The sequence below is a fragment of the Pecten maximus genome, chromosome 6 (assembly GCF_902652985.1).
Source record: "Pecten maximus chromosome 6, xPecMax1.1, whole genome shotgun sequence".
In the NCBI taxonomy this organism is placed as follows: domain Eukaryota; kingdom Metazoa; phylum Mollusca; class Bivalvia; order Pectinida; family Pectinidae; genus Pecten; species Pecten maximus.
This window is the reverse complement of record NC_047020.1, coordinates 30,409,122-30,431,290: the sequence shown is the minus strand read 5'-3', so window position 1 is coordinate 30,431,290 and position 22,169 is coordinate 30,409,122. Positions and strand designations below refer to the sequence as shown.

Genomic DNA, 22,169 nt, shown 5'->3' with positions numbered 1-22,169 from the left:
TTTGATAAAGTATGAATGTGCGGGTTAGTAAATATATATAATTTGATGGTAGATAAAACAGTAGCTTCTATATTGTGTTTGGCTAAATGTTTATTATATAATTGGTCAACCACTGTTGGAGATGCTTCACGATATAAACATGTTACGACCGGTCAACCTGTGAGCTATTGGTTCAATGATTCAATTAACAGGTTCCATTTTATCATGTCAGAGGAAATTTTGGAAACAAATGAAAACATCAGAGCTGGCATTCCTGGTGGTTCAGATGCCAGGAGACATAACAGGACAGTGGCCAGTATAGTCATGTTGGCCACTTCATTTACAAATATATCACAGAAAATCTGGAGTCTTTAGTGTGAATGCTGTAGATGTGAATAGTTGTAGATACAGTTATATTTAATAAAGAATTATATATGTACCATACAACTGTGTCCTTGAAGGGTTTGTTGTTATAGAGATGAACAGTTGTCAATGTTGATATTTATAGAAACAAGCTTTGCTTTTGGTGAGTCCGCAGTTTTTTGTTCTATATCCGAAGGAAATGATTTTAATGAGTTATTTTAACTTTAATTCTATCCTCGATAAAAAGCAGATGTACATATATATATATAATTCTCCCTCTTTGGGGTGAAAATGATATCCAAATATAACACAATCTTATCTTTAACCGCTTAAAAGCCTTAATATTATACAGATGGTGATATTTGTGGAGGATTTCATTTCACTGTAAATAAATATAGTGTGAAAATAAATACCCATTGAGGATCTACACAAATTGTTCGCAGCAGAATGTTTAACAAGGCATGCTTGCATGAAATTTATTTCCCGCAAACTCTAAGGTCCAACTGGAATCATAAAACTACGAAATATTCGTCCCCTGAAATTGCATACACTACCCAGTGTAATATGATCCAATATTGTGACTGTTGTACATACGTACACTACCCAGTGTAATATGATCCAATATTGTGACTGTTGTACATACGTACACTACCCAGTGTAATATGATCCAATATTGTGACTGTTAATGACATCTTTTACTAATCAGTTGTGATAGTAGTGTTTATAGATCGACGTTGATTTATAGAGATTTTTTTTCTACTGAAACATCAAGGTCAGTCGGGAGGAAATACGTCAGGGCCTTTGGTATTATCTGTTCAGGAAATGGACAATGTTATTGATTCAGGACAGCTCCAGCAAAACTGTAATTAACAGCGAGAAATCTATCTAACTTTCGGAAAATCTAATACATCTAACTCACTAAATATCCGTTCCCGGAAGTAAAGCAAGCTAAATATTAATGTTTTTATATCCCTGGTAAGTTGTACAATGAAAGATCACAAACTACGCACCATTCACCAGCCAGTTGAATGCTTGCTGAGGAGGAAGCCGCAGAAAAAAAAGTATATTTTCTCAAGACACTGTGACAGTGTTTACCCATCGAGACGCCCGCATCTCTGCCTCCAATTATTGACTAACCTATGGATATTTGTAGACGACAAATTTGTCACTCCTGCTTCTTTTATTGCTTCCTGAGTGCTGCTAATACAACTAAATACGTGGATCCTGTGACGGCAGCATAATCTCGCACCAATGTCAACGTATACGGCCACATTTATCGTACGATAAATCATGAGATATTTTACTGTTATAAGACAGACTCTTCCTCATTTTTAATGGATCTGTCTGTTTCTGCTGTCTTGTTCAGAAATTTTCTGTTGTTGTCTTGGGATAAAAAAACTTGTATTTTACGAGATTATGCATAAAAATAAAAGCTAATGTGGTGTATCACAGATTTTTGGATAAAGAGCTTTCAGTGAAAGATCATCTTACAGAGAACATATCGTTTATCATCTTTATACTCAATAAAACATGTATAATTCATATGTGATGTTCATCTGGGACCCATTCACAGTACAGAGATTGGCTAGGTATAACACAGGACTGTCATAGCTAGGACAGAGATTGGCTAAGTATAACACAGGACTGTCATAGCTAGGACAGAGATTGGCTAGGTATAACACAGGACTGTCATAGCTAGGACAGAGATTGGCTAAATATAACACAGGACCGTCATAGCTAGGACAGAGATTGGCTAGGTATAACACAGGACTGTCATAGCTAGGACAGAGATTGGCTAGGTATAACACAGGACCATCATAGCTAGGACAGAGATTGGCTAGGTATAACACAGGACCGTCATAGCTAGGACAGAGATTGGCTAGGTATAACACAGGACCGTCATAGCTAGGACAGTGATTGGCTAGGTACAACACAGGACTGTCATAGCTAGGACAGAGATTGGCTAGGTATAACACAGGACCGTCATAGCTAGGACAGAGATTGGCTAGGTATAACACAGGACCGTCATAGCTAGGACAGAGATTGGCTAGGTATAACACAGGACTGTCATAGCTAGGACAGAGATTGGCTAGGTATAACACAGGACCGTCATAGCTAGGACAGAGATTGGCTAGGTATAACACAGGACCATCATAGCTAGGACAGAGATTGGCTAGGTATAACACAGGACCGTCATAGCTAGGACAGAGATTGGCTAGGTATAACACAGGACCGTCATAGCTAGGACAGAGATTGGCTAGGTATAACACAGGACCGTCATAGCTAGGACAGAGATTGGCTAGGTATAACACAGGACCTGTCCTAGCTAAGACAGAGATTGGCTAGGTATAACACAGGACCGTCATAGCTAAGACAGAGATTGGCTAGGTATAACACAGGACCGTCATAGCTAGGACAGAGATTGGCTAGGTATGACACAGGACTGTCATAGCTAGGACAGAGATTGGCTAGGTATAACACAGGACCGTCATAGCTAGGACAGAGATTGGCTAGGTATAACACAGGACTGTCATAGCTAGGACAGAGATTGGCTAGGTATAACACAGGACCGTCATAGCTAGGACAGAGATTGGCTAGGTATAACACAGGACCGTCATAGCTAGGACAGAGATTGGCTAGGTATAACACAGGACCGTCATAGCTAGGACAGAGATTGGCTAGGTATAACACAGGACCGTCATAGCTAGGACATATTGGCTGGATATTATAGGAGGTCTCCACATCTATCTGTATACAGGACCATCATATCTAGGACACAGGTTAGCTGCAGCTAGGGTGTTATAGGACGTCCCCACAGTGATCTTTGAAACCATCTCAGGACAATTAAGATTGACTGTTAAAAATGAATATTAAAATCTTTAGAGACAAGATATTAGAATTGATCTGATTGTATAAATTTTGATTTTTTGTATCATTAGATGTGAATGATATATTAACAAACAGAAAACCCTGGCTAACATTTCCACAAATTTCCCTGTGTAAGGTTTGAAGGTGTTTATATTGTCATTAATGTCTGTGCCCTTGCGGATCTGCAGCATGGGCTGTCAGTATGCTGCTGGTATGCTGCTAGCATGCTGCAGACATAGCAGCATGGTATGCAAATAATGCTGCGACTACAGTATGGGCTGCTAGTATGCTGCTAGCATGCTGCATCGACAGCATGGTCATGCTGCTGGCATGCTGCATATATATACATATGTAAATTTGGATCTTGAAGAACAATGCAGCCAGTATGCTGTTAAAACTTTGCCAAATTCTTTGCATGCTGCTAGTATGCTGCAAATACATAGATAATTTTAGGTCAGAAAGGACAATGCTGCCAGTATGCTGCAAATCTGTAAGGGTGACTAGATGTCCCTGTTTAGAACAAGATATTGTATAATAGATTATCAATGTTTTCCAGTATAAAACACTATACCTGGATATGATGTAAATCTGCAGTCATAATCTGCTTCACCTGGTACAAAGATACTGGGGAATGACAAGGTGATGGACCTACTCTCCAACAATGGAAAGCATGCCAGGCTTGTGTGAAAAGAGAATCAAGTGTTTGCCTTTCTGTGGTAACTTTATGGCACCATTAGGGATATTAGATGTATAGAATTTGGGAGAGTTTTCCTTCATTGTCTGTCGGCCCCTTTCCCCAGGGGTATCTCCGAGTAGGAATAATTCCTCATTCAGAAGTGGATACTGTATGACAACCAGAAAATATCCTCTGACACTTTGCTTTTGATAAGCAGATTTGTGACAGGTTGTTGTATAAGGGTAATTCTTGTCGTTGGTGTAGACTAGAATGCATATAAGAACGTGTAACAATACCTACATTGTATGTACATGTTGATGGAGAATCCATTGTTATATATGTCACTGTGACTGCACAGATTCATTTGTACAGTTAGAATTCAATGGTTGTTCCCATGTAATAAAACGGCCCTTTATGACTTTTTGATATGATGTCACAACACAGTTTGTTTTAATTATTAATTTACAATTCATTGCTTTAGCCTCACTTTTACAGTTGTTACATTTTCAATGGCTGAATTTTATGGTTCAATATTATGCTACCAACATGTAAAGTGTATATAAGCGATACTTTTGAGAATTTGTTGATGTCAGCTTTATTACAAACACTTATCTTTCTGACATGAATTTTGACATTGATATAAAACATTGATGTTGATTCAGACAGTATCATTATATTTCTGTACGAGTCCGTCCCAACATGGAGAATACGGATATACAGATAAAACCTCTTCAACAGGAAAGTCCTTTTAAAAATGGTTTTCACATTCTTATTCAAGACCCTGATAGATCTTTTCAAAACATTTGTCTTTAAAAAAGACTTCAGTTTCCTTTATCAAGGAAACTTTTGACAGGTTGTGTTTATTTTGTATTTATATCAGAATAAGAATTCAGAATAGAAAATGATGGTAGAGATTTAAGTTTCTCATCAATATTTTGATGTGATTTTTCCAAATTAAGAGCTTTTCTTTACTTTGCATTGTGATCATGCGAAACAGATATACTTTTTGTGGTTTTACAATAGAGAGCTGAAAATGCTGACATTTAAAAAATGTTGTTTGAATTTTACGTGATTTCACACACAAATGTAAGCTTTGAATTTTTTTCATATTTTGAATGATTGTTGCATTTACTTAAATTCACATCACATGACTTTGTGTTGAAAAGGAAAATTAGAAAAGGCAAGTGTTTGTGACTTTGGAGTATTGAACAGCATGAAAATCATTTACTTATAAATTTGTAATTTCATGTTTTGGTTGCCAGTAACAAAGTTTGAACCCTCCGGGGAATCTTCCTTGTATGATGAAAGTTTTACAAACTTAGAGACAGGTAATCATAGAACTATGATCTGTTTGTAGTCGCTTGTAACATCTGTGAATTGTAGTGGCTAGGAATCTAATTGAATGTCGGTTTGGTGATTTGATATCTGAATACTCATAGAAACCGCTGTATTCTAGTTGGTAAGCTCCCTAGTCTAGATTGTTCTGCTGACAATATCACATTTCTTAATCAAACAAAATAGAAATTTGTTGGTCCTGTATAATGAAATAAGGGGTGTAACGACATTCTCAGGTTCCTGATTGTCTGCTGAGTTCTGAGAAAAAATCGGCAGTTATCATTTATTATAGAATTGCTTGTGAAATTTTGGAATGTTGATTAAACGTTTTAAAATAAATTTAATAATAAACTGCAGTATTAGATAATAGTGTTTGATGAATAATGAGAATATAGCTATATAGGATCTCGCCTAGTATTAAAGGCCATGACCTATGTTTACCAGTAGAAACAGTACTTTCAAAACACTAAGCAAGAGTTGGAGAACATTTGCTGTTCCTGATTTTTTATTGGTTCTGAAATATTTAAACCTGTTGAAGTGGATTGCTGACTATGAAGTGTCGGTTTGTCCGGGGTGACTTCCTGTCTGTGTATGTTACACACCGTGGTGACTTCCTGTCTGTGTATGTTACACACCGGTAAATAATGGCGTCTGGCCTGGCGCTCAGGTTCTCTCTTCATCATTTCCTATCACACTTGGTATGATTCGCGATTTTTTTTGTAGGAACCACTTTAGAATGATAAGGTATCATATTGCATTGGTTGTCATGACAGGGTTGTATTAATGTGATGTTTTTACGTAACAGTACAGTAGCACTTTGATAAAGATTATTTGCATTACCTAATCTCACTTAATGACAATAGCTTTGGATTATGTGGATACGTAAGACAATAAATCTATTTAAGGTTACCAGTACATTATATAGAAGTGTTTAAATCCATTGATTACAGAAGGATCAGCCTGTCCTATTCCATGATTATATAACATTGTAAAATGTTCTCATTAGCTGTAACATAAATTCCCATAACTACCTGTGATTCAATCATCGCTAAAACAATAATAGGAATGTGATTACACATTGAAGTCTCTCATTGGTCAACTTCTCATTGGCCACCTTTCATCTAATTGGTTGCTTTTTTAGTTGGTGATCTCTGACCTTTCATGCTTTTCATTGTCCCTTTTGACTTCAAATGCATGCCACACGCAATGTCATTAATATTCTTTGACCTTAGACTCTTTTCAGTGGTCACCTTTGACCTTGGATGACTTTCATTAATAACATTTGACCTTGGAGTGTTCCATTAATCACCTTTGACCTTGGATACTTTTCATTGGTCACCTTTGACATTTGACTCTTTTAATTGGTCACCCTTGACCTCGGGACTATTTCATCAATCTTTTTATATGTGTAACAATAAACACAGAGTATTGTGCAGTTAATTAAAACAATATTTTTCAATTTTGTTTGACAGCATTTTAAACAGCTGTGATATTATAAAACTCTTTGTCGTGTGTTTTTGTGGTGTTTCCTTGGAAAACCATGTTTGTTAAATACATACGGTTATTATCTAAAGAACAACAAGATGGCTGCTGCATTTGACTATAAGAATCCTCAGAGACCAGGACTACAGGCAACTCATTCGGGCACATCAATCTAGTTCATAATCATAAGTAACAACTGGTACAAACACATGCTAATAATGTATTTCATTGAAATGACTGTATAACTTTAAACATCAGTATTGGAAAGTATTACATCAGGCATAATATCTTTCTAAAATGTATCATAAAACTAAAACTTTCCCTTAATTACAAAAAACTTAAAGTGTCCCCAAACTTGTTTTATATACACTAATTCGTTGCAATACAATAATGCTACAATTCTGTGAGCCATATGCAATTCGCTGCACAGACTCGCACCCAGGTGACACCTTATGACTTTTTCCATGTAGCATTGTTACCAATCATCCATGGTGGATATTGTATTATTTAAAGGCTCATAGGTAATTCAAGTAATTTAAGGCCAATCCATGGAGGTAAACAGTGTTTTAAAACCTGTAAAAATGTATATTATAGAATATATTTTATGTTATATGCTCTAGTATTGCTCTATCTGAAACACTATTTATAAGAAGGAATCATCGAGAATGAATTCCGCATCTATAGTCGCCTTAACATATTTTACAGTAAATTGATATTTGAATTTTATGTTTGTTCTTGAAATTCAACATTTCCAATCAATTTAATGGAGAAGAGTTAGTAAGTTGTAAGAACTGAACGTCTCACATCCATTTATTGTTTTTGTTTGTTTAAATCAATAAATTTTAAAGTAATCAGTAATGTCACTTGAGCTCTATCCAGTACTGGTGGTAATGATTTTGTGATTATACAAGGATGTCATGATCGTCTCTCAGGATGTTTTCTCTAAATCACATCAGTAGGTCTATAGGTTGTGGCAATGCCAATTTCTCTGGAACATGAAATGTAAACACGTTCGTAGAAATGGCTAGGTATGTTTTTCACTAGAACTGGAGATGGGAGCATATTCGAAGAAATAGGCTAGGTCTGTGAATAACATTTACGCAACAATATCACATAGCTAATCACAATTACAAATAACTTGTTTACTAATTAAACATCCTTGTTTGAGGAGGTTTAGATTTTGTATGAGGATTAAATGGAATTTCATACTTGTAGTTTTTTTTCTTTCTGAAATCCCTGCCATAATGTTGATGAGGAAGTTTATCTTGTGATAGATTGCGGGGATGAAAACCTATTAATTAGGGTTAGCCATTACTCCTAAAGGACTTCCCAGCCTGTCTCTCGGCTGTCTTTCCCATTAGGCGACGTGTTTTCACCATCCATGATATGTTTTCTGATGACATCAGGTCATTAAACCTGAAAGGACAATTAACAGAGGTGATTAGTTAGAGGCTTTATATTTCATTTCCTAGGGATTAATTAGTGAATTTTCATGGAAACAAATAGTGCTAGTTATGCTCCTTTAAATGGATGTTGATTAGAGCGTGTTTATAATCTATCTGAAGAATTGGTAATTTCATTAACAAGAATTTTTTGGAAAGAAATAGATCTTATTTATGTCTCATTTCCTAGAGATTAGTGATTTTATATCTGATTTTCTATTAATTAATGGTTTTAGATCTAAACTCCCTAGAGATTCGATCATTTTTGATTTCATAAATCAGAAAAAATTGACTTGCCTTTCTCAAAGATGAATTGGAGAATGATGTATTCTAGTAATTCACAACGATTACATAGTTCATTTCTTCCTTAACCTCAATTAATAATTTTATTATTTTCTATTTTTCACTTTACATTCTAGAGATTGACAATAATGATTTGTACATGGTCAGTAGAACTGTGTCATGGTTCATGGATATGGCCATTTTCAGGTGCATAGTCCAAACTAGCTTTTGTAGCGGTACGATATTAAAAGTGCCATGTCTATATATCGTAGTTAAGCAAGGTCAGTTCTTGAATTGGTGACTGCACCATTTTACCCCTGGTGAATGTTACATTTGCTGATAGCAAATGGGCCTGGTATCCAGTGGGGTGCCCTCGGACAGCATGAGAAGCATGACGTGTTGGTTACTAGTGGGTCTTCAGTCATGACCACTATAATAACAAGAGGGACAGTTGTCTATACTGAGGATGCCAGGTTGGACCCATGAGAGCTTCGGGACAACATTTTTAGCTCATCAGCGAAGAGGGCTATAATTTAATGTGATGGTTCATGGATATGGGCATCTCAGCAGAAAAGTTCAATAGTTATCTTCTGTGGTTGTGCAGTTGAGTGCCATAATGTACCAATGTTAAGTGACATGGAACAGGGTCAGGTCTGGGATTGGTCACACTGCTCTGTTGTAATGGATCTGCCCTTATTTCAGGATGATTATGATAATTTGAGGTTTCACATTACATATATATACATTTAAGACATGTTTGTAATCCAGTATTGATAGATTAGAATTCTGGTTTTAGGATTTTCTTTTCGTAATATATAGTTTATTTAGTTATTGGCTCTTGTGAGGAGGTATTGATTGTGCATGCATGATGTCATTTGTTTGTGAAAGTATCGTCATTTGAGAAAACACAAGAGCATTACGAAAAAACAGAAAATGTATTTGTCAAGTGACCAACCTTACATTTTAATAATCCATTGTCTGGAAAATAAAACATTTCAAACCTTAAAAAATGAAAATATATTGATGTATTATCAGTTCTGAGATCAACAATGGTTTTTTTATTGACTCAACAGCATTTTACTGCAAGCCTGCAAATATGTGATGCACAGCTTATATACATTAGCTGCTTTCAATAAAATCTTAATAAAATGGGTCAGTTCTGCCAAAGATAAACACGGCATCCTATGTAGTCATCCTAATCTGAATCATTCACTTTTTATTGACCTATAAAATCTGAGAAAAATAGTTTTGAATATGAATTTTTTACAATGGATAAAAATGTTTTTGTGGAGATTTTCAAAGCGGCATGACGCATTTCCAAACAGCGATTCCTTGAGCCAATCCCAGAAACACCCTGTGACACGGAGCATGCCAGCTGTGCCCATAAGTACAATTCTAAGTACAACATACTGGTAAAACACGATGACAAAATTGTTTGTAACTTTAATGTCAGACTGGATCACATACCTAATTTTATGGCAAGAACCCCTGAGATTTCACCATGGAACTGTCCAGTCACTCATTTAGTCTTTTCCATTAAAGAAAAGAGGGAGTTCCAAGTGTGATTTGCTCACTTTGATTTTTATCATTTTCTGCAGGAGAATCTAGAACAAATTTTATTGGTACTTAAGTGTGTTTTGTGCCATGAAGCCTAGTATGTCAACACTAGTATGATATTGCTTCTTGCCAACTTTCCTTATTTGAGATGAAGATTTCTGATTTTGGCCCTCAATTTTGTTGTTTCTTATTTCTTAAATTCTAATTATTCCAGCAGAAAGAGTTAAGTCTATTATTAACATTGTTATGCAGTTTTGAGGAATTAGTTTGTGAAAGGGAGGTGTATAAATGTTTATTTCTGAGACTTGATAAATTTGAACACATACAATCTGCAGAGACCATTGACATTCTGTGAATTTGATTTGTATGTTCTATAGACACCAACCTACTAAAATGATGTTTTCCCTGTGTTGAATGTTATCTGAAGCAATGATTTTCTCTGTGAAAAAATTACCTGAAACATCACTTTCCCTGTGGAAAATTAACCTGAAGCAATGCTTTATCTGTGATGAAATTTCTCTGAAATAATGTGTTACCTGTAGGAAAATTAAACATTAATGGTGTTTCCCTCATGGGGAAATTTTCCTGAACCCATGCTTGGCAACCATGTTGTGAAATTTTCCTGTAGAATTCCTTACCCATTGGTAAAAAACGGCATAATATTTTGTCTATATATGTACTTTGATATCTTGTTAAGTTTATTATAGATAAAATACTCAGTTATTTGTGGAAAACAATCTTGGTATGACTGGTTTTAGTGAAGTTACTGAAAAAAAATCATAGTTAACAGAGAGGTTTTAATAGAATTTTGCAACCTACTGAAACCTTACTTAAATTAGTTTATTAGTTAAGCTTAAATAAATAATACTGTGTATTTGGGAATAGTTATGGAGGATTCATTTGCGCTATAATTGTGATTAGTTTGAATATAATGAATTACCTAGTGAATTATCAATATAGATACCTAGTGAATATTTATACAGTGAATTATAGATATAAATACCTAGTGAATATTTATACAGTGAATTATCAATATAAATACATGTACCTAGTGAATATTTATACAGTGAATTATCAATATAAATACCAACTGAATATTTATATAGTGAATTATGGATATAGATACCTAGTGAATATATATACAGTGAATTATCAATATAAATACCTAGTGAATATTTATATAGTGAATTATGGATATAGATACCTAGTGAATATTTATACAGTGAATTATGGATATAGATACCTAATGAATATGTATACAGTGAGTTATTGATATGAATACCAATGAATATTTATACAGTGAATTATCAATATAAATACCTAGTGAATATTTATACAGTGAATTATGGATATAGATACCTAATGAATATGTATACAGTGAATTATTGATATGAATACCAATGAATATTTATACAGTGAATTATCAATATAAATACCTAGTGAGTACTTATAGTGAATTATCTATAAAAATACCTAGTAAATATTTATACTGAATTATTGATATAAATACCTAGTGAGTATTTATTCATTGAATTGTCGATGTAAAAACCTAGTGAATATTTATAGAGTGAATTAACATTATAAATACCAAGTGAATATTTATACATTGAATTGTCAATGTAGAAACCTAGTGAATATTTTTACAGTGAATTATCAATATAAATTCCTAGTGAATATTTATAGTGAATTATCAATATAAATACCTAGTGAATATTTATAGTGAATTATCAATATAAATACCTAGTGAATATTTATAGTGAATTATCAATATAAATACCTAGTGAATATTTATAGTGATTTATCAATATAAATTCCTAGTGAATATTTATATAGTGAATAATCAATATAAATACCTAGTGAATATTTATACAATGAATCGGTGATGTAAATACCAAGTGAATATTAGTAGTGAATTATGTATAGATACCTACTGAATATTTATACATGTACAGTGAATTATCGATATATATACACAAGAGATGTATAGAAGTGCATCAATGCAGAATGTAGACTCAAGGTTTTGTGTGAAACTAAAATCCTGTGAACTAACTTTCAGTCTAGTACAATCATTAAAATATTAGCCTCGCGAAATGAAAGCATTCTACAGTACTTCACAACTGTCAATTGAAGCATTCATATACCAAAAATGTTTTGAAGTAATGTCAGTTTCTAACACCAGATTTCTCACAATTTTATGTTTGAAAAATTTTGTTATAAATAAAATGTCTAGTTTTCTACTTTACTGAAAGAAGTTATGATACATATATTCTGTTTAAAACATTTCCATATTTACGAAATCAATATGTTATCACATCCATTTAAATTGATTCTGTTATAGTATTTGAAATGGTATCATTTAAAAATTGATGATGACAGCGACAGAAACAACAGAGAACCTGGCGGGGTATACAGAATTAGATTATTACCGACGATAATTCTGTTAGGAGAATTGAAGGTGCTCGGTTAGCCTGCATCCATTCCATCTGACGTAGCACGTCACCATGCTCCATGTTTTGAATGCCCGCATCATGTAGTCAACAGTCAGTGGTATATCTAATTATAAAAGTACACACATCACTGTCCTACATCCTGTCTTAGTGGCCATCTTACTGTTACTTTGGCGTCTATACATCAGTTTTTGGTGTGTCTGTGACATTGACCTTGGGGGGAGGGGGTGGGGGGGTCAATAGATGGAGTTTAATTACAGTACAGGTTTAAGGTTATTATTCCTTAGAAATGACGAAAATTCTAGATATAAAATTTTTGTGTGTTTGAACATTTAAGTTTTAATGAAATCTAGTGTGATATATTGTTTGAAATTTAAAATTATTTTTTTATGGGCAGTCAGATCTGAATATAATCAACAGTTTAACCTTCAAAAGCTGCATTGTTATTGTATGCCAACTTCTCCGTACAGGATGGGGAAAAGTTTATCGAGCAAAATATGGAACTTCATAATATGCACCCAGATTGATTTAAAAAATAGCTACATATATATATCTAGTACTTTATATTGTATTATAAAGGTATATAAACAAAACTGACATGTCTTTCAGAAGTAAATTGTTGTAATGTTTTAAATATTTATATATTTCCAGATTCCGAAAATACCTACCTTAGTTTTGCCAACCCCAACTATCAATTTGAAGACCGTATGAACTCTAACATGAAGAAGAGTGGCAGTGAGGACAGAGATTCCTGTATCTATGACGACGTCGACGACATCAGTACACTGTCCCTGCTCGACCAGAAATCCAACAAAAATGAAACTACAAAAACTCCCAATAAAAACTATACCCCAGAGAAGAAACGTCTCCTCTCTGATTCTTCCAGTGAAAATCTGAGCTCTTCAGAAGAGGAGGAAGACTTGTCTAGTGACGAAGACAATGAAAATGAGTACATCACAATGTATGAAACTAAAAAGCTGACAGAAGATTTGAACCGAGCCAACGAGAAAGACTCGGCACAGAAGGAGGCAAACGATAAAGTAGGGAAGAAGAACCGAGGATTTCTGGGATATTATAGCATGCTGGAGTCAAAGGCCAGAGAAAAGCATGTTAACAATATCCTCAGTCCTGACACGGAGGATGAACCTGAGAGCGCCATGACAACCCCGAGTGTTGAAAACCTCCGCAAACTGAAGTAAGTTCATCCACAAACTGAAGTAAGTTCCTCCACAAACTGAAGTAAGTTCCTCCACAAACTGGAGTAAGTTATGTCGGTCACTGAGAGGTTTTGGGGAAAGAAAAGTGTGATTTTATTGATCTCTATTGGTTCCAGATTTCTCAGAATAATTTCCCAAGCTCCTTCATTCATTTGAAAGGGTACACAGTTTGCTTCAGAAAACTAAAAAAATGTCAGTATGTGTAATATGTTGAGTTATATGAAGATGGAACTTCACATGTTGCCATCCTCTGATTCCATAAATGTTACCTTGGAATTGTATTTCCTTCCAAAATTCATTCTAGTATGAGATTTTGCAAAACTGAACCTCTTCAAATGCAAAAGATTTTGAATGCATCTTTTGTTCAATGATAAACACTTTTTAGTCTCTATTCAACCTAAAATAATGTTCATTTCAGTTGTTTTTGTATCGCTTGCTTGTAACACGAGACTAGGGTGTTTCATTTCTGGTGGCAGTGTCAACATTTTACCTTTTGCGTTTAAATCTGTTGCTCAAAGAGTATATGTCAGACTTAAGGACTGCATAGTGGAAATCTCAACACAGCCTTCATATATGGAATATCATCCAGAACATTTGGTCCAGCGACTCTAAAAATTAGGGATACTGGTAAGTCTGGACTTTCAAAGTTTTATGTTAAGCTTAGTTTCTTAAAAAGTATCGATGTTGCTTCAACCAAACCTTGATAATATTTGCATTATAGCATGGACATATCAACACACCCTACAGATTACATGAATTTTAGTTGGCCTAGGAAAAAATACTAAAATTTTAGTGAATTTTGCAGTTTGCTTAAAACTCACTTTACTGATAAAGCAGGACAGCCGATCGAGACATTGTTGTTCTGAATTGCATGTCCCGTTGTATCTCCCCTAGACACCAGATCATACTCGTACACAGGCAGAATGCATTTTGATATGTATGTTAGGACATTCAAACAGTGACCTTAGACAATGTATCTACATATGTATACAAGTGTCTGGGAGCCAGACAGATAAACAGATGACCTTACTCTTTACGTTCGGGTTAAGGTTGTGACGTTTGACATGCCACTTACGTTTGTAGGTTTACTAGGTTTGTATTGTAAGGCCAGATAGTGCTGCAGGTTAATTCAATATACAATACCAGTTAAAGATGACTTTTTATATTATTGCACAGAAATATGGTGTCGGTCATGCGACATTAGGAAGATAGTCAGTAAATAGCTTTGTCTACTGATAAGCAAACATGCCATGTCTAAAATACCATCAGCCTCTTGTGTTCAATAAATATGGAATATTAGAAATCCAACACCCAGTTCACATGCCATTGTATACAGGGCCAACATGAGAAGTTCCACTGGTGATTTGCCTTATCAGGGTATTATATATTGGTAATAAAGACATCGCTATAATCATTGCCTGCCTTGGGAATACCAAGGACACGTAACTTCATACAGATTTATAATTTGGTAATGTTTCGGTTGGGCACCCAATCAGTCGGGTGAGAAGAAAACGGACAGAAACCTGTCTCTATACAAATTATTGTCAATACAGAAAAACAATTCAGTGTGTGGGTTTGTTTGTGCAGATTTGATTAAATGTTTGGTAATTTTAGTCGTGAGTCAGCTCAATGTTTCTGTTTGTCGAAGTCTGATCAGTGATATGTTTACCTGTTTGCACGTATGAAGAATGATAATGGCGGATAGGATTGATGACATTTATTTTGTCTAGTGAATGAGTGATGATAAGTGACTTTTCTTGTAAGTTAAAGAGATTTCTGTCTTTTGATTGATGGGTTGTCTGACAAAAGAAAGTAAATCTCTTGTCACTGACAAGACAAAGTCCCTCTTATCACTGACAAGACAAAGTTCCTCTTATCACTGACAAGACAAAGTCCCTCTCATCACTGACAAGACAAAGTCCCTCTTATCACTGACAATTAAGACAAAGTCCCTCTTATCACTGACAAGACAAAGTCCCTCTTATCACTGACAAGACAAAGTCCCTCTTATCACTGACAATTAAGACAAAGTCCCTCTTATCACTGACAAGACAAAGTCCCTCTCATCACTGACAAGACAAAATCCCTCTCATCACTGACAAGACAAAGTCCCTCTTATCACTGACAAGACAAAGTCCCTCTTATCACTGACAAGACAAAGTCCCTCTCATCACTGACAAGACAAAGTCCCTCTTATCACTGACAAGACAAAGTCCCTCTTATCACTGACAAGACAAAGTTCCTTTCATCACTCACAAGACAAAGTAGAGCTCTGTGACTCAGATTAACAGAGATTGTCTTGTAAGTGACAGAGATTTACTTTGTCTTGTAAGTGACAGAGATTTACTTTGTCTTGTAAGTGACAGAGATTTACTTTGTCTTGTGAGTGACAGAGATTTACTTTGTCTTGTGAGTGACAGAGATTTACTTTGTCTTATAAGTGACAGAGATTTACTTTGTCTTGTAAGTGACAGAGATTTACTTTGTCTTGTGAGTGACAGAGATTTACTTTGTCTTGTGAGTGACAGAGATTTACTTTGTCTTATAAGTGACAGAGATTTACTTTGTCTTGTGAGTGACAGATATTTACTTTGTCTTGTGAGTGACAGAGATTTACTTTGTCTTGTGAGTGACAGAGATTTACTTTGTCTTATAAGTGACAGAGATTTACTTTGTCTTGTAAAGGACAGAGATTATTTTTGTCTTGTGAGTGACAGAGATTTACTTTGTCTTGTAATTGACAGAGATTTACTTTGTCTTATAAGTGACCGAGATTTACTTTGTCTTGTAAGTGACAGAGATTTACTTTGTCTTGTGAGTGACAGAGATTTACTTTGTCTTGTGAGTGACAGAGATTTACTTTGTCTTATAAGTGACAGAGATTTACTTTGTCTTGTAAGTGACAGAGATTTACTTTGTCTTGTGAGTGACAGAGATTTACTTTGTCTTGTGAGTGACAGAGATTTACTTTGTCTTATAAGTGACAGAGATTTACTTTGTCTTGTGAGTGACAGAGATTTACTTTGTCTTATATTAGTGACAGAGATTTACTTTGTCTTATAAGTGACAGAGATTTACTTTGTCTTGTAAGTGACAGAGATTTAGTCGTGAGATGATTCGTGTTGTTTTGTAACTGAGAAAATAAAAGATGATGGTAGTCGGTGATAATGTATCCTTTGATTACAGCTATAAATACCCCCAGGTGGCGCTGCTACCACTTAGTGTGCCCTTAAGGCTACAGATTATATATTACATCAGTGTCTGTCCTTGATATCTTACTTTCCTTGCTGGATTTCCTGTCATAAATCGGTGGAAAACTTACTGACGTAATCACTTCTAGCTGAGTTCCGTTGCAAAGTGTTTCGCACTAAGGAAACTAAACTGTGTGGGTGTGACTTCAGAAATCTAAAATACCTTCTTTTAATGTTTTTTAATTCTAAATGATTGCATATTTCATGGAAAAATCTTATAGAAAAATCAGTATTTAATGCTAGAAATCAAATTTAATGGTGAGGAAAAATCAGTATTTAATGCTAGAAATCAAATTTAATGGTGAGGAAAAATCAGTATTTAATGCTAGAAATCAAATTTAATGGTGAGGAAAAATCAGTATTTAATGCTAGAAATCAAATTTAATGGTGAGGAAAAATCAGTATTTAATGCTAGAAATCAAATTTAATGGCGAGGTAATATCTTTTTGAAAATTTAATTGTTACAAAACAATTTCAGTATAATTTTCGGCTTCAACATCCTTATCCTGATTGTAATTTCCATCATTCTTGCTCAGGTTCGACTTGAACTCTCCCGATTCCAATGACAGTGGGATTCAGTCGGATGCACGATCTGATGACGGCTCGCATCATCATGGCTCCATCAATGACAACATGTATGCACTGTCTAATAAGACGCCATTGTCGACTAGTTCGTCTATGTCTGCCAGTACCTCCAGCTCCATTGAGGAGAAGGAGGACAGCAAGGAAGATGAGCAGACACCCACAGGGGTAAGATATACAATATTAAAGGTGGTCATATGTTATAGGATATTAACTGACAAAAGCACATATCTCATTTAAGCATTGAACTGCTTTCAGTTGGAGGTTATGGGCTGATGAATGCCAACTGGACAAAGGCAAATTTAATGAAGCGCACTAGCGCTTCATGTTGAATTTGCTTTTGTCAAGTTGGCATTCATCAGCCCATAACTTCCAACTGAAAGCAGTTCAATACTTATATTTACATTTGACAATGATTTTTAAAGAATATATCCAGGAATTTGGCTTCTGCGATGAATGAACAAATTATTATCGTCAAAGACAGAACAGCCTTTTCAACAGCCATCTTTCGTTATCGCCGACGTTACAATTATGACGTCACTATAATAATGACGTCATAATAAAGATTTGGAAGTTATGGACTCATAACCTTCAAGTGAGCTCGGTAAAGTTATATAGTGGGGCTGCAGTGTAAATGTAAATATCAGGATTTAATCCTTATATCGCATAGAATTAATTATCAATGGGACTGTACATAGAATCAAATCTCACCGGGATCTGTACATAGAATCAAATCTCACAATGATCTGTACATAGAATCAAATCTCACAATGATCTGTACATAGAATTAAATCTCACAGGGATCTGTACATAGAATTAAATCTCACAGGGATCTGTACATAGAACTAAATCTCACAATGATCTGTACATAGAATTAAATCTCACAATGATCTGTACATAGAATTAAATCTCACCGGGATCTGTACATAGAATCAAATCTCACAATGATCTGTACATAGAATCAAATCTCACAATGATCTGTACATAGAATTAAATCTCACGGGGATCTGTACATAGAATTAAATCTCACAGAGGTCTGTACATAGAATCAAATCTCACAATGATCTGTACATAGAATTAAATCTCACAATGATCTGTACATAGAATCAAATCTCACAGGGATCTGTACATAGAATCAAATCTCACAGGGATCTGTACATAGAACCAAATCTCACAATGATCTGTACATATATATATAGAACCAAATCTCACAGGGATCTGTACATAGAACCAAATCTCACAGGGATCTGTACATAGAATTAAATCTCACAGTGATCTGTACATAGAACCAAATCTCACATTGATCTGTACATAGAATTAAATCTCACAGTGATCTGTACATAGAACCAAATCTCACAATGATCTGTACATAGAACCAAATCTCACAGTGATCTGTACATAGAATTAAATCTCACAATGATCTGTACATAGAACCAAATCTCACAGGGATCTGTACATTGAATTAAATCTCACAATGATCTGTACATAGAACCAAATCTCACAGGGATCTGTACATAGAATTAAATCTCACAATGATCTGTACATAGAATCAAATCTCACAGGGATCTGTACATAGAATCAAATCTTACAGGGATCTGTACATAGAACCAAATCTCACAGGGATCTGTACATAGAATTAAATCTCACAGTGATCTGTACATAGAACCAAATCTCACAATGATCTGTACATAGAATTAAATCTCAATGGGGACTGTACATAGAACCAAATCTCATAATGATCTGTACATAGAATCAAATCTCACAATGATCTGTACATAGAATTAAATCTCAATGGGGACTGTACATAGAACCAAATCTCACAATGATCTGTACATAGAATTAAATCTCACCGGGATCTGTACATAGAATCAAATCTCACAATGATCTGTACATAGAATCAAATCTCACAATGATCTGTACATAGAATTAAATCTCACGGGGATCTGTACATAGAATTAAATCTCACAGAGGTCTGTACATAGAATCAAATCTCACAATGATCTGTACATAGAATTAAATCTCACAATGATCTGTACATAGAATCAAATCTCACAGGGATCTGTACATAGAATCAAATCTCACAGGGATCTGTACATAGAACCAAATCTCACAATGATCTGTACATATATATATAGAACCAAATCTCACAGGGATCTGTACATAGAACCAAATCTCACAGGGATCTGTACATAGAATTAAATCTCACAGTGATCTGTACATAGAACCAAATCTCACAATGATCTGTACATAGAATTAAATCTCACAGTGATCTGTACATAGAATTAAATCTCACAATGATCTGTACATAGAATCAAATCTCACAGGGATCTGTACATAGAATCAAATCTCACAGGGATCTGTACATAGAACCAAATCTCACAGGGATCTGTACATAGAATTAAATCTCACAGTGATCTGTACATAGAACCAAATCTCACAATGATCTGTACATAGAATCAAATCTCAATGGGGACTGTACATAGAACCAAATCTCACAATGATCTGTACATAGAATCAAATCTCACAATGATCTGTACATAGAATTAAATCTCAATGGGGACTGTACATAGAACCAAATCTCACAATGATCTGTACATAGAACCAAATCTCACAATGATCTGTACATAGAATTAAATCTCAATGGGGACTGTACATAGAATTAAATCTCACAGTGATCTGTACATAGAACCAAATCTCACAATGATCTGTACATAGAATTAAATCTCACAGTGATCTGTACATAGAATCAAATCTCACAATGATCTGTACATAGAATCAAATCTCACAGGGATCTGTACATAGAATTAAATCTCACAGTGATCTGTACATAGAACCAAATCTCACAATGATCTGTACATAGAACCAAATCTCACAATGATCTGTACATAGAACCAAATCTCACAATGATCTGTACATAGAACCAAATCTCACAATGATCTGTACATAGAATTAAATCTCACAATGATCTGTACATAGAATTAAATATCACAATGATCTGTACATAGAACCAAATCTCACAATGATCTGTACATAGAATTAAATCTCACAATGATCTGTACATAGAATTAAATCTCACAGGGATCTGTACATAGAACCAAATCTCACAATGATCTGTACATAGAATTAAATCTCACTGGGGACTGTACATATAATTAAATCTCACCGGGAACTGTACATAGAATTAAATCTCACCGGGGACTGTACATAGAATCAAATCTCACTGGGGACTGTACATAGAACCAAATCTCACAGGGATCTGTACATAGAACCAAATCTCACAATGATCTGTACATAGAATTAAATCTCACAATGATCTGTACATAGAATCAAATCTCACAATGATCTGTACATAGAATTAAATCTCACAATGATCTGTACATAGAATTAAATCTCAATCCCTGTACATAGAATCAAATCTCACAGAGGTCTGTACATAGAATCAAATCTCACAGTGATCTGTACATAGAATTAAATCTCACAGGGATCTGTACATAGAATTAAATCTCATGGGATCTGTACATAGAATCAAATCTCACAGTGATCTGTACATAGAATCAAATCTCACAGTGATCTGTACATAGAACTAAATCTCACAATGATCTGTACATAGAATTAAATCTCACAGTGATCTGTACATAGAATTAAATCTCACAATGATCTGTACATAGAATTAAATCTCACAGGGACATAGAACTAAATCTCACAGGGATCTGTACATAGAATCAAATCTCACAGGGACATAGAACTAAATCTCACAGGGATCTGTACATAGAATCAAATCTCACAGGGATCTGTACATAGAATTAAATCTCACAATGATCTGTACATAGAATCAAATCTCACAATGATCTGTACATAGAACCAAATCTCACAATGATCTGTACATAGAACCAAATCTCACAATGATCTGTACATAGAACCAAATCTCACAGTGTTCTGTACATAGAATTAAATCTCACTGGGATCTGTACATAGAACCAAATCTCACAGGGATCTGTACATAGAACCAAATATCACAGGGATCTTTACATAGAACCGAAACTCACAATGATCTGTACATAGAATTAAATCTCACAGGGATCTGTACATAGAATTAAATCTCATGGGATCTGTACATAGAATCAAATCTCACAGTGATCTGTACATAGAATTAAATCTCACAGGGATCTGTCCATAGAATTAAATCTCACAGGGATCTGTACATAGAACCAAATCTCACAGGGATCTGTACATAGAACCAAATCTCACAGGGATCTGTACATAGAATTAAATCTCACAGAGATCTGTACATAGAACCAAATCTCACAGGGATCTGTACATAGAATTAAATCTCACGGGGATCTGTACATAGAACCAAATCTCACAATGATCTGTACATAGAACCAAATCTCACAGAGATCTGTACATAGAACCAAATCTCACAGAGATCTGTACATAGAATTAAATCTCACAGGGATCTGTACATAGAATTAAATCTCACAATGATCTGTACATAGAACTAAATCTCACGGGGATCTGTACATAGAACCAAATCTCACAGGGATCTGTACATATAGAACCAAATCTCACAATGATCTGTACATAGAATTAAATCTCACAGGGATCTGTACATAGAACTAAATCTCACAGGGATCTGTACATAGAACCAAATCTCACGGGGATCTGTACATAGAATTAGATCTCACAGT

At 34.9% G+C, this 22,169-nt stretch overlaps 1 protein-coding gene across 4 annotated transcripts in view; it reads left to right on the top strand.

The window, feature by feature from the left end:
* Positions 1 to 22,169, top strand: part of LOC117329509 (protein Fe65 homolog) — a 178,566-nt gene that overhangs the window by 105,584 nt on the left and 50,813 nt on the right. For all 4 annotated transcript variants that reach the window (XM_033887473.1, XM_033887474.1, XM_033887472.1 and 1 more), the window contains 2 exons: positions 13,083 to 13,626; positions 17,436 to 17,649. In XM_033887473.1, the coding sequence (XP_033743364.1) occupies positions 13,083 to 13,626; positions 17,436 to 17,649 (758 nt within the window). The remainder of the gene's footprint in view (positions 1 to 13,082; positions 13,627 to 17,435; positions 17,650 to 22,169) is intronic.